This window comes from Neomonachus schauinslandi, chromosome 11 (genome assembly GCF_002201575.2).
Source record: "Neomonachus schauinslandi chromosome 11, ASM220157v2, whole genome shotgun sequence".
In the NCBI taxonomy this organism is placed as follows: Eukaryota; Metazoa; Chordata; class Mammalia; order Carnivora; family Phocidae; genus Neomonachus; species Neomonachus schauinslandi.
The window spans coordinates 26,947,505-26,965,426 of record NC_058413.1 but is presented as its reverse complement, the minus strand read 5'-3'; the positions used below and the strand labels follow the sequence as shown (position 1 = coordinate 26,965,426).

General features: G+C 35.8%; 1 protein-coding gene across 1 annotated transcript in view; it reads right to left on the bottom strand.

Moving 5' to 3' along the window:
* CCDC73 (coiled-coil domain containing 73) overlaps window positions 1–16,960 on the bottom strand; it is a 113,651-nt gene extending 96,691 nt beyond the window's left edge. Inside the window, exon 1 of the mRNA XM_021685340.2 lies at window positions 16,823–16,960. Within this exon, the coding sequence (XP_021541015.1) occupies window positions 16,823–16,960 (138 nt within the window). The remainder of the gene's footprint in view (window positions 1–16,822) is intronic.
* Window positions 16,961–17,922: the final 962 nt, after the last annotated feature.

Genomic DNA, 17,922 nt, shown 5'->3' with positions numbered 1-17,922 from the left:
TATAGCAATACAGGCCTACCTCAAGAAACAAGAAAAATCTCAAATAAACAACCTAACCTTACTATCAAAGGAGCCAGAAAAAGAACAAAATCCAAAGCTAGTAAAAGGAAGGAAGTAAATAATAGAGATTAGAGCAGAAAACAATGAAATAGAGATGAAAAAAAATTGAAAAGATTAATGAAACCAGGAGTTGATTTGAAAAGATAAAACTGACAAACATTTAGCCAGACACATCAAGAAAAAAACAGGATTCAAATAAAATCAGAAATGAAGGAGGAGAAATAACAACACAGAAATACAAAAGATTATAGGAGAATATTTTGAAAAATTATATGCCAACAAATTGGACAACCTAGAAGAAATGGATAAATCCCCAGAAACATATAATCGTTCAAAACTGAATCAAGAAGAAATAGAAAATTTGAACAGACTGATTACTACTAATAAAATTGAATCAGTAATCAAAAACTTCAAACAAATAAAAGTCCAGGACCACATGGACAGGAAAAGTGAATTCTACCAATTGTATGAAAAAAAGTTAATACCAGGGCACCTGGGTGGTGCACTCAGGTGAGCGTCCAGCTCTTGGTTTCGGCTCAGGTCTTAATCTCAGGGTTGTGAGATCGAGCCCTGCGTCGGGCTCCATGATCAGCATGGAGTCTGCTTGGGATTCTCTCTCCCTCTCTCTTGGTCCCTCATACTCGTGCTCTCTCTCTAAAATAAAGAAATAAATCTTTAAAAAAAAATAGTTAATACCTATTTTTCTCTAACTATTCCAAGAAATAGAAGAGGAGGGAAAACTTCTAAATTCATGCTATGAGGTCAGCATTACCCTGATACCAAAGCCAGACAAAGACACTACACGAAAAGAAAACTAGAGGCTAATATCTCTGATGAATATAGATGCAAAAAATCCTCAACAAGGTATTAACAAACCAAATCCAACAAGACATTAAAAAAATCATTCACCATGATCAAGTAGGATTTATTCCAGAGATGCAAAGGTGGTTCAATATTCCAAATCAATCAATATGGATACATCATATTAACAAGAGAAAGGATAAAAACCACACAATCATCTCAACAAATGCAAACAAAGCATGTGACAACATACAACATCCATTCATAATAAAAATTCTCAACAAAGTGAATTTAGAAAGAACATACCTCAACATAATAAAGGCCATATATGAAAAACCCCCAGCTAACATCATATTCAATGGTGAAAAACCGAGAGCTTTTCCTCTAAGATCGGGAATAAGACAAAGATGTCCACTCTCACCACTTTTATTCTACATAGTACTGGAAGTCCTAGCCACAGCAATCAGACAAGAAAAAGGAATAAAAGGCATCCAAATTGGTAAAGAAGAAGCAAAACGCTCATTATTTGCAGATGACATGATACTATATACAGAAAACCTGAAAGACTCCACCAAAAAAACTACTAGAACTGTTACATGAATTCAGTAAAGCTGAAAGATACAAAATCAATCTACAGAAATCCATTGCATTTCTGTATACTAATAATGAAACAGCAGAAAGAGAAATTAAGAAAACAATCCCATTTACAATTGCACCAAAAATCATAAAATACCTTAAAATAAATTTAACCAGAAAACTACAAAACATTAATGAAAAAATTGAAGACAACAAAAACAAATGGAAAGATACTCAGTGCTCATGGATTGGAAGAATTAAAATTGTTAAAATGTCCATACTACTCAAAGAAATCTACAGATCCAATGCAATCCCTATCAAAATACCAACAGCATTTTTCACAGAACTAGAACAAATAATGCTAAAATTTTTATGGAACCACAAAAGACCCTGAATAGCCAAAGCAATCTTGAGAAAGAACAAAGCTGGAGGTGTCACAATCCCAGATTTCAAGATATACTACAAAGCTGTAAGAATCAAATAGTCAAATATCAAAATCAAAATATCAAATCAAATATCAAAATAGTTTGGTACTGGCACAAAAACAGATACATAGTCCAACAGAATAGAATAGAAAGCCTAGGGCACCTGGATGGCTCAGTCAGTTAAGCATCTGCCTTCGGCTCAGGTCATGATCCCAGGGTTCTGAGATCGAGTCCCATATCAGGCTCCCTGCTCAGCAGGGAGTCTGCTTCTCCCTCTACCCTTCCCCCCTGCTCATGATTTCTCTCTCTCTGAAAGAAAGAAAGAAAGAAAGAAAGAAAGAAAGAAAGAAAGGAAAGAGAGCCTAGAAATAAACCCATGGATATATGGTCAATTAATCTACAACAAGGGAGGCAAGAATATACAATGGGGAAAAGACAGTCTCTTCAACAAACGGTGTTGGGAAAACTGGACAGCTATATGCAAAAGAATGAAACTGGACCACTTTCTAACACCATACACAAAAATAAACTTAAAATGGATTAAAGACCTAAACCTGAGACTTGAAACCATAAAAGTCCTAGAAGAAAACACAGGCAGTAATTGGCCTTTGATTTTGGCCTTAGCAACATTTTCTAGATATGTCTCCTCAGGCAAGGGAAAAAAGTAAAATAAACTATTGGGACTACAATAAAATAAAAAGCTTTTGCATAGTGAATGAAACCATCAACAATACTAAAAGGCAACCTACTGAATGAGAGAAGATATCTGCAAATGATATATCTGAAAAAGGGTTAATATCCAAAATATATAAAGAACTTACACAGTGTTATATGGTGACAGATGGGAGCTACACTTGTGGTGAGCACAGCATAAGGTAAACTTGTCAAATCACTATGTGGTACACCTGAAACTAATGAAACATTGTGTGTCAACTATGCTTCAATTTAAAAAAAAGAAGAAGAAGAATGTATACAACTCAATGCCAAAAAAATAATTAAATTGAAGATGGGCAGAAGACGTGAACAGACATTTTTCCAAAGAAGACATGGATATGACCAACAGACACAGGAAAAGATGCTCAACATCATTAATCATCAGAGAAATGCAAACCAAAACCACAATAAGATTATCACCTTACACTTCTCAGAATGCCTAGAATCAAAAAGACAAGAAATAACAAGTGTTGGTGAGGATGTAGAGAAAAAGGAACTCTTGTGCACTTGGTGGGAATGTAAACCGGTGCAGACACTACAGGAAACAGTAAGGAGATTCCTCAAAAAATTAAAAATTGTGGTACTGTAAGATCTAGTAATTCCACTACTGGGTATTTCCCAAAGAAAACAAAAACACTAATTCAAAAAGATAGATGCACCACTATGTTTATTGCAGCATTATGCACAATAGCCAAGATAGAGAAGCAACCCAAGTCCCCACTAATAGGTGGATAATGAAGATGTGGTATGTGTTTACAATGGAATATTACTCAGCCATAAAAAAGAATGAGATCTTGGGACACCTGGGTGGCTCAGTTGGTTAAGCATCTGCCTTTGGCTCAGGTCATGATCCTAGGGTCCTGGGATGGAGTCCCACATTGGGCTCCCTGCTCAGCAAGGAGCCTGCTTCTCCCTCTGCCTGCCGCCTCCCCTGCTTGTACTCTTGTGCTCGCTCTCTCTCCCCCTTTCTCTCTCTCTCTGGTAAACAAATAAATAAAATCTTTTTAAAAAATGAGATTTGGGACAATGTGGATGGACTTGAGGGTATTATGCTAAGTTAAATAATTCAGATACAAAAAGACAAATACCATAGAATTTCACTTACATGTGGGATCTGAAAACAAATGAACAAAGAAACAAACGAACAGACTCTTAAATACACAGAACAAACTGGTGTTTGCCAGAGGGGAAGTGGGTGGAGGGATGCGTGAAATAGATGAAGGGAATTAAGAAGTATTAAACTTCCAATTATAAAATAAGTCATCACATGAAACTTACAGCATGAGGAAGATAGTCAATAATATTATAACATAGTATGGTGACAAATGGGGACTACATTGATTGTGGTGAGCACTGAGTAATATATTAAGATTGTTGAATCAATATGTTGTATACTTGAAACATAACACTGTATGTTAATTATACTTCAATTAAAAAAATTACAGTAACTTACCAATAATTTGGAGAAGATACTGCTATGCAACTATTCTGCTTCACCTATAAGTTTCATCCACTAATTTTAGCATTCATCAATGGATCTTGCCTATAGCAATTATTACTATAATGTTCTAAGGGAAATTTTCTATTTCTCTCCTTCCTTCTACATTTATTAACTGGAATCTCCTGTAAAGAAGATTTGTTCTGTCTCCCCCATTTATTTATTCAATCATTTATTTCTATCAGTAGGAAATAATGGATATTTACTTTATTCTTTGGATTATTATTCAATACTATCATTACTTATTTTGTTGCTCAAATTGTTCCAGCTTTGTCCATGACGAGCTCTTTCTGGTTGGCTTCTGTATCCTTTCGACATGTTGTTTCTTTCTTCCAGCATTACAAGATGTCCATCCCTGGAATAAGCCATTTCTCCAAGAAGTCCTGGTTTCTTTTATTAGATAATGATATTTAGAACCAAGATCTGGGCCCTATATATGGCTGCTGATACTGGGGTGTCACTATTTCTAGGCCTTTTCAGCAGAGCTAGAATATACTAATTCATGTACATACATATCTGTATCTTTTTTTCTGTATATTATGAAGTCATGAGCTCATACTGGTATCTCCAACTCCAATCTAGCACCACAGAGCTCAGTCTAGCTTGTTTGTAACTTCTTCCTTCAACAGAGAAACACATTCTACCTAGCTCTCATTATCTACAATTTTTGCTTATTTGTTCAACCCTGGCATACCTGTAGTTTCAGTCTTACTCCTGTGAGAAACAAATTTACCAACTAGAGAGAGTGTTTATGCACCTTTTTGGTGTTATCTTTACAGCATCTAGTCAAATACTCTCTTCCAAAGTTACTTAAGTCGGCTTCTCTTCCCACCCATTTCTTTCACTAAAGTAACCTCATTTGATTAGTGAAACAGTTACATATATTTTCACACTCTGCATTCCATCTTGGAATTCTCCTGAATCCTGACTGAATTTTCACATACTGTATAGTTCAGCTTGTGGCGTACTTTTATGGGTTTTGACAGACATGTGGAGTAATGCTTCCACTACTACTTTACCATTCAGAATGATCTATCACTCCCCAAAATTCTCCTAGGCATTCCATTTATAGTCAATGCCTATCAACACCTGGCAATCACTGATTTGTTTTCCATCCCTGTAGGTTTGTCTCCTCCAGAATGTCATATAAATGCACTGGATATTGCACAGCCTCTTGGATCTGGCTTCTTTCGCTTAGAAAAATTCATTTAAAATTTAATTAACTTGGGGCGCCTGGGTGGCTCAGTCAGTTAAGCGTCTGCCTTCGGCTCAGGTCATGATCCCAGGGTCCTGGGATCGAGCCCCACATTGGGCTCCCTGCTCGGCGGGAAGCCTGCTTCTCCCTCTTCCACTCCCCCTGCTTGTGTTCCCTCTCTCGCTGTGTCTCTGTCAAATAAATGAATAAAAGCTTTAAAATAAATTAATTAATTAAATAAAATTTAATTAACTTAAGGTTCATGCCTTCATTTTTGAGGATATTTTAGGAGAACAGAATTCTAGGTTGGTAGTTATTCTTTCAGTACTTTAAACTGTCACTACATTGTCTTTGGAGCTGAATAATTATTACTGAGAAGTCCACTACCAATTGTATTATTGTGCCTTTGAAAATAAGGGGTCTTTTCTACTTCTGGCTGCTCTTAAGATTTTCCATCTGGGGGGGGGCGCCTGGGTGGCTCAGTCGGTTGGGTGTCTGCCTTCGGCTCGGGTAGTGATCCCGGGGTCCTGGGATCAAGCCCGGCGTCGGGCTCCCTGCTCAGCGGGAAGCCTGCTTCTCCCTCTGCCCTTCCCCCCCTGCTTGTGATCTCTCTCTCTCTAATAAATAAATAAAACCTTTAAAAAAATTTTTTTCCATTTGGTTACAGTCCTTCTATGATGCATCTGAGTGTGATTTTCTTAGTATTCATCACACTTGGGTTTTGCAGAGTTTCCTAAATCTGTAGGTGGCACTTTATCATTTGGATATTTTCTTCTGTTATTCGAATCTCTAATCATATCTTCTGCTATCCAAGCAGCTGTTAATCGAGGGAGTTCTTAATTTGGGGTACTGTATATTTTACTTCCAGAATTTCCACTTGATTATTTTTTTTAAGATTTCAAGTCTCAGGTAAAATTTTCCATCTCTTCCCCTATTTTCTCAATTTTCTAATTTCTTCAATGTATTAATTACAATATTAAATTTCCTTTTCTATTTAAAATTCCCCTTTTTGATATTTTCTGGTTTTTATATTGGTGTTGATCATATAGTAAATACTTCTTGGCAGGCCAAACACTTTATATTATGTTAAATCTTTTATTGTAAAACAGCCTCAAATTTACAGAACAGGTACAAGAACACTACAAAGAACTTTACTCTTCTGAAATAACCATAGTTAATGGTTTAATACATATCCTTCCAGAACTTTTTTTTTTTTGGCTAGACATTTATTTTAATTCTTTAAATAACAACCTGCATTTTTCATTTAACAATATACAAGCAGCCCTCACAATTTCAATAAACATGAACTTCAGTTACCTTGTTTTAGTTAAACACCCTCAGTTCCGTAACAACATGGTTCAAATTTCAGTTACCATGGTACAATATCCTGAGTAATTGCACAAACTTCACTGCTAACTCTTCAAGCCACAAATCATTTCTAAATAACAGATCATGATCAGTATCAATCATGTCACTTATTTCACAGTCTGTCAATGACAGGTCATGTGTATCTGTTATTCAGTATATTCCAAGACAGTAAAGCGTGCAAGGTGTTTTCCTTTCTTGTCTCCTAGTGATAAATCCACGTAACATTTTACAAAAACAGATAATCCAAAAAGGGAATTGGCCAACAAAGATGAAAGTGCAGGGGCGCCTGGGTGGCTCAGTCGTTAAGTGTCTGCCTTCGGCTCAGGTCATGATCCCAGGGTCCTGCGATCAAGCCCCACATCAGGCTCCCTGCTCAGCAGGAAGCCTGCTTCTCCCTCTCCCACTCCCCCTGCTTGTGCTCTCTCTTCTCACTGTGTCTCTCTCTGTCAAATAAATAAATTTTTTTAAAATCTAAAAAAAAAAAAGAAAATGCAGAAAAAGAAAAAAGAGAGAGAATAACATTGTTATAGAAGAAACAGCTATACTGTTAGCCATTAATGGGATAATGAAATCTGAAATAATTACAATATAGTTATATGTTTAATAAATGAATGTGATTTATATGACCCTCTAAGTTTTTTTATAGTTTGAATACACATATAATAATACTGTCTCTGTGCTTTGGATTTTTAAAAGATATTGTAAAATATACATTTAATACTTCCAATAGAAAGAGAATACTTTGAAAGAAAATGATGAAGCAGAAGTGAGAAAATATATGTAAGTCATTCTGACTGCCATGATAGCTTATATATTAAGTATTAGCCTTTGGTTATGTAGGACTACTTATTTTTCATATAGTTTATTCTTATTGCTTTTCATTTGGGCTGTGGATGTTTGTTTCTCAATAATTTTTCAAAATAAAATTAGATCTGTCAATCCAGTTCATAAAATAAAAATTTAAATTAATGTCATATTTATTCTCCAAAAGAAAACAGTTTTAAACCTTTTAAAAATTAACATTTTATTTATCTTTTAGTTCACCATGGAGAGATTTCTTTAGAAAATTCCTCTGGTCAATTGGCCAGTTTGCAATAGATATTTTCATGCTCCTTTAATTTTAGCAGACACAAAATTCAATATGATCATATACCTATTTTTTATTTTGACTTGAGTCTTATTGATAAAGACTACCTGGTACCTGAGCTGATTTCCATTTTCGTGCTTTTATATTTCATTGTATGATTAATTATACTTATTTCATGTGAAAAAATTTCCAAATTTAAATGTAGAAAATGTGTCAACAATTTGTGGAATTTTTAAGCTTCAATGTGTTTCTCTAGAGAGCTTTTTTTTTATAATTATTTCATACATCATTATACATCCTTTCAAAGTATATAGCAATTTTCTAAATATTGGAATAAAAATCAGATTGTTATAAAGAAAAAGGAAGAAGAAGAATAGCTGACCATAGGAATGTTAACACTACTGCCATTTGAGAGACCCTAGAAATGCGGCCAGAAGAACAGAGAGAAGATAAACATACCAACATAAACAAAAAGTGACTGTGGAAGGAAAGTGATTGTGATGAAAAAGGATGAAGATGTCCCAGAATTAGTAATGCCAGCAAAAATAGCACACTGAAGAAGTTCTCAAAGGTATCTGACAACATTGAAAATGCAAAGGATAAAAGGTGGGAAGCTAATCCAAACTTAAACAGGAGTATTATAATTTGCAAAGGCAGAGAAATAATGTTAAACTCCATATTGTTACACAAGAATAAGGCAAGCACTGTTCAAATTATCTGAGTAAGTGTTTCACAAAGAAATGTATCTAACGTTTTAAATTATAGTATATAGTAAGGGGTACCTGGGTGGCTCAATCAGTTAAGTGTCCAACTCTTGATTTCGGCTCAGGTCATGATCTCAGCATCATGTGATCAAGCTCTGTGCCGTGCTCCACTCTGGGTGTGGAGCCTAAAGATTCTCTCTCCCTGTCTCTCTCTCTGCCCCCCACCCCGTGTGCTCTCTCTAAATAAATAAGTAAATAAAATGCTTAAATTATAGTATACTAAATATTTTTTCATTTTCCTTTACATTTATAATGGAAGTGAGAGAGTATGTAATGTTTTCACAAATATTTTTAAGTCGCAGAACAATCACAACTTTTATAATTTATTATTAAGATCCTTTTGCTTGTTTTCAGCTTGCAGGGTCATTTTTATGGTCCTACACCACCATATACCATCTACATCTCCCATGTTAGTACGTATGTACCTACCTTATTCTTTTTAAGAGCTACATTAAATATTCTACGTATCTGATGCAGTCACTAATTCTGCATATGAAACTACCCTAAAACTTAGCGATTTAAAATACAATTTATTGGGCGCCTGGGTGGCTCAGTTGGTTAAGCGACTGCCTTCAGCTCAGGTCATGATCCCAGGGTCCTGGGATCGAGTCCCGCATCGGGCTCCCTGCTCTGCGGGGAGCCTGCTTCTCCCTCTCCCACTCCCCCTGCTTGTGTTCCCTCTCTCGCTGTGTCTCTCTCTGTCAAATAAATAAATAAAATCTTTAAAAAAAAAATAAAAAATAAAATAAATAAAATAAAATACAATTTATTAAGCGTCACAATTCTATACATTGACTAAGCTCAGTTGGGCAGTTCTTCTGCTTCACAGGCTATGGATAAGGTTACTCGTGCAGATGCATTCACTTGCTAGCTTGGCTGAGGCTGCAATTACCATAATGTTCTCTCACTCCAGTGTCTCTCCTCATGTAGCTTCTCATCATTAAATAATTAAATAATCTATTCTAAGCTTATGGCATGGCAGCTGACTTCCAAGCCCCTGCTTTGTATCATGCTTTCAGTGTCCTTGCCAAAGCAAGTCACACAACCAGGGCTAAGCTAATAAGGAAGTAATCTACTCAAGGGTATGAATACCAAGAAGTATGCTTTATTTAAAGCTACTAATGTAACAGTATCACTTGTTTACCCTCTGTTGATAGACACTTATATTGTTTATAATTTTTCCCATTATAACATTATAGGATATATCACTGTAAAAATTATTTACTCAATTAAGCCCACACAAGAAATTATCTTAAAGCGTAAATTATTCATACTTAGTGATAGGAAATTCTACATCTTACATTTAGAGACATAGAAGTCAATTTCTATTTATCATATGTACTAATTCACATCAATAAGGAAAGGATATAACAATACTCATTCCTGAAAAACCTTGCCAACACTGGTTATTGATATTTTTTCAGTAATTTGCATTTATTTTTTCAATAATTTGCATTTATTTAATTAGTAATAAAGCATATTTTTGTATATTTTATGATTATTAATAGTTTTTCTTTTTTCTATTGTGTTGTCTTTTGATTTGTATAAATGTTTTGTAAATAAGATAAAAAAAATATTTTGATTCTTTCTTCCATTTTTCATGAGGCAAATATTTTCTCTCAGCCACTGGTTTTTAGACTTTGTTTATGGCAGCTTTTACCCCATATAAGCTAATAATTTGTATGTCATCATATCTAGCCATCTTTTCTTTCTTTCTTTTTTTTTTTAAAGATTTTATTTATTTATTTGACAGAGAGAGACAGAGCGAGAAAGGGAATACAAGCAGGGGAGCGGGAGAGGGAGAAGCATGGTTCCTGCCGAGCAGGGAGTCTGATGTGGGACTCAATCCCAGGACCCCCGGGATCATGACCTGAGCCAAAGGGAGATGCTTCACAACTGAGCCACCCAGGCGCCCCTAGCCATCTTTTCTCTTAGGTGGGGTAATCTCTATTCCTGAGACTATAAAAATTAAGTCTCATATTTTCTAACATACATATACATTTTTTCTTTGCATTTTATTTTTTTCTCCTAAAATTTATTTTTGTGTATGAAGTATTATGAATCATCCAAAGCCATTTATTGACTGACTGTCCTTATTTTCCCCACAGGATTGATTTATTCTTTTACTGATTTGCTTATTCCTACAACAGTATCACATTTTTAATTATTATAGGATTAGAGCATGTTTTAATATCTGATAAAGCATGTAGCACTTCATTCTTACTTGTCTATGCTCATAATTTTTTTCCAGTTTTGTTGAGATAAAGTTGACATATATAATAATGTATTAGCTTAAGGTACAACATAATGATTTGATATATGTATATATCCATATATTTTCTTATAGATATAACTTTAGAATCATCCTGCCAAATTCTGAAAAACATCCCCCTGGGTTTTGATTGACATTACATTAAATTTTTAGATGCTGTCTTAATCTGTTCAGTCTTCTATAACAAAATACCAGAGACTGGGTGCTTATAAGCAACAGAAACTAATTTCTCACAGTTCTGGAGACTAGAAGTCTAAGATCAGATTCTATTTCTGGTGACAGATGCTCTCCAGTTCATGACCTCACATTGTATATGGGGCTAGGGAGCTCTGTTAGAATACTAATCCCATCTATGAGGGCTCTATCCCTCATACCTTAATCACCTCCCAAAGACCCTACCTCTTAATACCATCACACTGGACATTAGGTTTCAACATTTAAATTTTGGAGGGACACAAATATTCAGACCATAGCAGATTCTTTGAAGGAACACAGAAATGAAAAACATAATCACTGAAATGTAAAACTCTAAGTTAGCTAGCAAGTAAAAACATCTGAAGAGACAATTAGGAAACAACAAAATGAAACACCCAGAATGCAGCAGAGAGGCAAATACATGAAAAATATAAAAGAGTTAAGAATCATAGAAGATAAAATGACATGGTCTCCAATATGTTACCTAATGGGAGTTCTAGAAGATAACAGAAAAAATAAGGGAGAGGCAATACTCAAAAAGATCATGGCTGAAAAATTTCCTAAGATTCAGGAACCAAAATGAGTCCCAAGAAATGTAAAGAAATTCTCACATGGGGCGCCTGGGTGGCTCAGTCGTTAAGCGTCTGCCTTCGGCTCAGGTCATGATCCCAGTGTCCTGGGATCGAGCCCCGCATCGGGCTCCCTGCTCCGCAGGAAGCCTGTTTCTCCCTCTCCCTCTCCCCCTGCTTGTGATCCTGCTCTCACTGTGTCTCCCTCTGTCAAATAAATAAATAAAATCTTTAAAAAAAAAAAATTCTCACATAGACTCATTAAAACTGCAGACCATTAAAGATAAAAAGAAGCTCCAACGAACAAATAGAAAGAAATGATGGATTACCTATAGAAGGACAATTAAATGAACATCAAACTTCTCAAATGCAACAAAAGAATTCAATAAAATCTCTTCAAAATACTGACAGAACATAAATGGCAATCTACAAATCTATGGCAAAATAAAGACATTTTCTGGCAAGGCAAAGGGAGGGGAGAAAGAAAAGAGAAGAGAAAGCCTTTAGTTTACCACTAACAGACCTTACAGTATTAAAACTAATTAGAAAAAAATGTAGATTAGCTGGGCCAGTTTCTGGAATATATAGAAAACAGCATCAGTATTTTTAACCAGGATGAAGCTTCGGAGACAGCTAAAACCTAAAATTATGGCTATTTCCAACATCAAATCAAAGATACTTAGTCATGATTGCATATTTTCTCTCTACTATTTGGGATGATACAAACCCTATTCACTTGATTAACCTGAAATTTTTAATATGCCTTCATAACTAAACAAAGTCTATAGTTGGTCAATATCTTACCTCCTGAACAATACAAGGACCTAAGAATCAATTCTACCCAAGCATGTCAATAATTATAGTTCAGTATTTTAGTTCTACATTTTTTAGCTTTACAAATTAAATATAATTATCACTTTTGATCAGATCTCATTCTTTTTTGCTTTCTTTTTAAAATGCTAAATAAAAATATCTCTTCACAGACTACCAAGGGGAAATGTTAAAATTTTTCAATGAAGATTCAGGAGAGCAGGGAGGGCATGTGAGGTAATCAACATCTCATAAATAGTTCCCAAATAAGGTCCTTTCTTGCTTAGCTGTGTCATACATGCCTGCCCAACATTTTGTACAAAAATATTCATGTAGCCTTATTCAGAAGAGCCACCAACTGAAAACCACCGAGATGTCCATCAACAGATGAACAAATTGTATTATATTTATATAGTAGAATAGTACTCAACTATAAAAAGGAAAAAAACTACTGATATTTACAATAACAAATTAATCTCAAAAATACCATGCTGAGTAAAAGAAAATTTATATAAAAGAATATATGCTGTAATGATTCCATTTATATGAATTTCTAGAACAGCAATAAACTAATCCCTGGTGGAAAATAATGGAACAATGGTTGCGTCTGATGGATAAGGATGAGGAGTAAGTGAAAAAGGACATGAAGGAACTCTCTGGGGGAGTTAGTAATGATCTGTATCTTGACAAGGATTTGGATGAGACAGTTATACGCATTTGTTAAAACTCATGAAATGGTTCACTTAAGAACTATACATTTCATTGTACAGTTGACCTGTGAACAACTTGGAGGTTAGGGGCACCAACTCCCAGCACAGTCAAAAGTCTGTATATATAACTTTGATTCCTCAAAAACTTAAGTACTAATAGCCTACTCTTGACCAGAAGCCTTACCAGTAACATAAACAGTTGATTAACACATATTTTGTATGTTATATGTATTATATACTATATTCTTACAATAAAATTAGCTAGAGAAAAGAAAATGTTAAGAAAATCGTAAGAGAAAATATCTTTGGGGCGCCTGGGTGGCTCAGTCATTAAGCATCTGCCTTTGGCTCAGGTCATGGTCCCAGGGTCCTGGGATCAAGCCCCGCACCAGGCTCCCTGCTCAGCGGGAAGGCTGCTTCTCCCTCTCCCACTCCCCCTGCTTGTGTTCCTACTCTTGTTGTGTCTCTCTCTGTCAAATAAATAAATAAAATCTTTAAAAAAAGAAAATATCTTTACAGTATAGTAGTATATTTATCAAAAAAATCTGCATATAAGTGTACTTGTGCAGTTCAAGCCCATGTTGCTCAAGGGTCAACTGTATATACATTTTATATTAAAAGAAAAATACCGGGGCGCCTGGGTGGCTCAGTCAGTTGGGCGTCTGCCTTCGGCTCGGATCGTGATCCCGGGGTCCTGGGATCGAGCCCCGCATCGGGCTCCTTGCTCGGCGGGGGGCCTGCTTCTCCCTCTGCCCCTCCCCCGCCCGCTTGTGATCTCTCTCTCACTGCATCTCTCTCTGTCATATAAATAAATAAAATATTTCAACAAACAAACAAAAAAAAAAGAAAAATACATAAATATTGAACTTCAGTTAATGATATGCATACTGAAGTATACTGATTTCAAACTTCCATGGAAGTGCATCAAAAAAATAAGACCAATGACAGATGGATATATATATGAGATCAGGTGTAGAATCTGGGTGGTAGGTGTATTAGATTCCCAGTGCTGCTCTAACAAATTACAACAAATTTGTTGGCTTAAAAGAACTCAAATTTATTCTATTACAGTTTGGGAGGTCAGAAACCTGAAATGTTCTTAACTAAAATCAAAATGTTGTCCACATACCTTCTGAAGTCTCCACAGAAAAATTCCTTGCCTCTTCCAGCTTCCACCTGCATTCCTTGACTCATGATTTGCTTCCACCATCTTCAAAGGCAGCAGCACAACATCTTCAAATCTCTCTCTGACCATGCCCCCTACTTCTGTCATCACATCTTTTTTTCTGATATTATCCTGCTTCCTTCTGATTCTAAACCCTTGTGACATTGGGCCCACCTGAATAATCCAGCAAAATCCCTCCATCTCAAAATTCATAACTTTATCACATCTGCAAAATCCTTTTTTTAAAGTTTTATTTATTTGAGAGAGAGAGAGAGAAAGAGAATGGGGGAAAGACAGAGGGAAAGAGAGAGAATCCCAAGTAGGCTCCATGGCCAGTGTAGAGCCCGATGTGGAGCTTGATCCCACAACCCTGAGATCATGACCTGAGCTGAAACCAAGAGTTGGAGGCTCAACCAACTGAGTCCTCAGGCACCCCTGCAAAATTCCTTTTGCCATGTAAGGTAACATATTCAAAGTTTCTGAGGATTAGGATGTGGACATCATTGGGATGCCTTTATTCTACCTACCCCGGTGGGTATATGGGTGTTTACTGTGAAATTCTTTCAACTATTGTGTATTTTTTTAATTTTCCTAATAAAATATGGGAGAAAAATTAAAATTCCACAATAGGGATAAAGTGTTACCATCATGGTAAATGTGAAAATCAATACGTCTCTTTTTCCAATAAAAGGGAGGAATTTTTCCCCTTCTTAAGAATAAAGCTCTTCTTTCAATGAAGAATATTATTAAAAGTAGCATATACTCCTGCACTTAGTTATTGAAAACACGGTTCCTGTTGCTACCCTGAAACTATCAAAAGATTTTTAAAGGAAGCTTATTTTTTAAGTTGGAAATATAAACAGACCAAATATAATGCTTGAAACACAGTAAAACAGAATATGAAGTTCTAAACAGTTACCTAAAGTTGTTTTAACTTAGAAAAAACACCACTTTAAGCTATTCTTACAAAAATAATTTTTTACTGCTTACCCAACATATCCTTTTTTAGCAGGATTTCTTCTTTATTAAAATAGGCTTTAATTATACAGATAATAAGTACCTTTATATAGGATGAACACTGTGGTAATTAAATTTTCTTATTATGATAACAAGTTTCAATATTTTTAAATCCTAGAACAAGAATCACATAATAAAAATGTTGTTTCAGATCTTTTTTCTCACAGCTCATTTTCAGGAAATCACCAAATTCTATTGATTCTCCTTCCTATCTCTTCTTTTTTTTAAAGATTTTATTCATTTATTTGACAGAGAGAGCACAAGCAGAGGGAGCAGCAGAGGGAGAGGGAGAACTCAGGCTCCCTGCTGAGCAGAGAGCCTGAAGTAAGGCTTGATCCCCAGGACCCTGGAATCATGACCTGAGCCAAAGGCAGATGCTTAACGACTGAGCCACCCAGGTGCCCTCCTTCCTGTCTCTTCTGTTCTATTTTCACAGTTATATATAAATCCTAATGACCCCAATTCCTAGTTCATTATTACAGTAGTTTTATAGTCTATTTTCTTCTCTCCAAAATTGTACCAACTCCCATCTATCTTACAGAAAACTGACAACGGAGGTGCCTGGGTGGCTCAGTCATTAAGCATCCGCCTTCGGCTCAGGTCATGATCCCAGAGTCCTGGGATCAATCCCCGAATCGGGCTCCCTGCTCCGCAGGAAGCCTGCTTCTCCCTCTACCAGTCCCTCTGCTTGTGTTCCCTCTCTCGCTATGTCTCTGTCAAATAAATAAATAAAATCTTGAAAGAAAGAAAGAAAAGAAAAGAAAAGGAAAGAAAGAAAGAAAGAAAAAGAAAACTGACAACACACGCTTCAAATTTAGACCCACAGAGTCTCAGAAAGGAAAGGCTTTTAAGGGGTTTTGAACAATACAGATCTGCTGAAACCAAACAACTTTTACAATTTTATATAGGGGCGCCTGGGTGGCTTAGTTGGTTAAGCATCTGACTCTTGATTTCAGCTCAGGTCATGATGTCAGGATCGTGGGATGAAGCCCCATGTTGGTCTCCCTGCTTGTCCCTCTCTCTCTCCCTCTTCTCTCTCTCTCTCTCAAATAAATTTAAAAAAAACTTTAAGAAAACCAGTTTTAAGTAGATATTTCCTTTCTAAATAAATACCTCAAGAGTTATCACTTTAAAAAATAAGGACATACTTATTCTTTGAATCAGAATACTTACTACATACATTTATTTTGTCACTCAAAAATGTATTGCTCTTTCATTACTTAATCATTCATAGGCACCTATCTCATAGCCTTTAACAAAAATGTAATTTCTTGAAGAGCAGCTCCTTTTTATCAGCCATAGTGTCTAACTACGTGCTACCTATGCACTCCCAGGCACTTGGAGGTAAATACTAACTGACTTACCAAGTATTTAACAATCTGAAAATCCATTTTACTTTTTGCTTTATAAATTCTTCTTTTTCCTTCTGTGATATCGACTATATCTGTTTTTTTCTCTTTTACTTCATTATCTGGACCATATTTCTTCTTTCAAAATAAGAAGTTATTTTGTTAGGCCTTTTTCCCCCCCTTAAACCAAATGGCTGAATAAAATCAAGTTCCTTGATTAAAAAAAGCATTTTAAAAATGAGCTTACCCTTCTCATACGTAACTCTTCTAATGCTTCCAGTAAACTTGTTTTGAAATCTAATAGCTGAATAGAAAACATTGTCTCCGAAGAACTTTGAAGAGCAAAGGTAGAGGATGACGAATCAGTCTTAAAATCATTCTCCATATTAACATTTATTTCCTGTAATATAAAAAGGTTTTAACTGAAAAAAATCATTTATCTAAGTTTTTAAAGTACAAGTGCAGTTACCATAGAAATGTAACAACCTGTATCCCATAATCCTCTAGGTTTAACACTGAATAACAGTTTTGTCATCACTCCTATTCTGATCTTGATACACAAAACACTGAGCAATGATGATCCATCTACAGTTTCTCTGTGGCTGAGGCTTTTTCTGTTACTTTAGTATCTGCAGGGACTAAATTTTTGACATGCCCCTAAATGCCATGTCCTAAAAGCTAGATTCCTAAAGTTGCAGGCAAGGCTTGACCCTTCAGTAATTGCTTCGTACCGAGGCTGCCAGACACTGTGCTTCCTAACTTTGCTTTGATATACAGCATTCTGTAAGGATGGTATGAATACTAACAGTAATGCAATCTTTAAACCATACAAAGTTGAAAGAGGAGAAGTGGAGTAACTGCCTTTTATTAAAACTCAAGGCACTTATATATCTTTCTCAACCCAGATAATGTATGATTCGGGCTGCAAGAAACTTCTCTTTTCAACTTTTCGTAATAATAATTATCAATTCATAGACAGTTGGAAAGAAATGTACAGGGAGTCCTATACACCATTCACTCAGCCTCTCCCAATGTTAATATCTTGCAGAATAATAGTACAATATAAAAACTGTATGTCTGACATTGGTACAATCCACAAAATTTATAATAATTCTACCAGTTATACATTCACTCATTTGTGTGTGGGTGTGTGTATAATTCTTTGCAAGATTATATCTATAGCTTCATGTAACTACCATTACAATCAAAATACAGAATTGTAGGGGCGCCTGGGTGGCTCAGTTGGTTAAGCGACTGCCTTCGGCTCAGGTCATGATCCTGGAGTCCCGGGATCGAGTCCCGCATCGGGCTCCCTGCTCGGCAGGGAGTCTGCTTCTCCCTCTGACC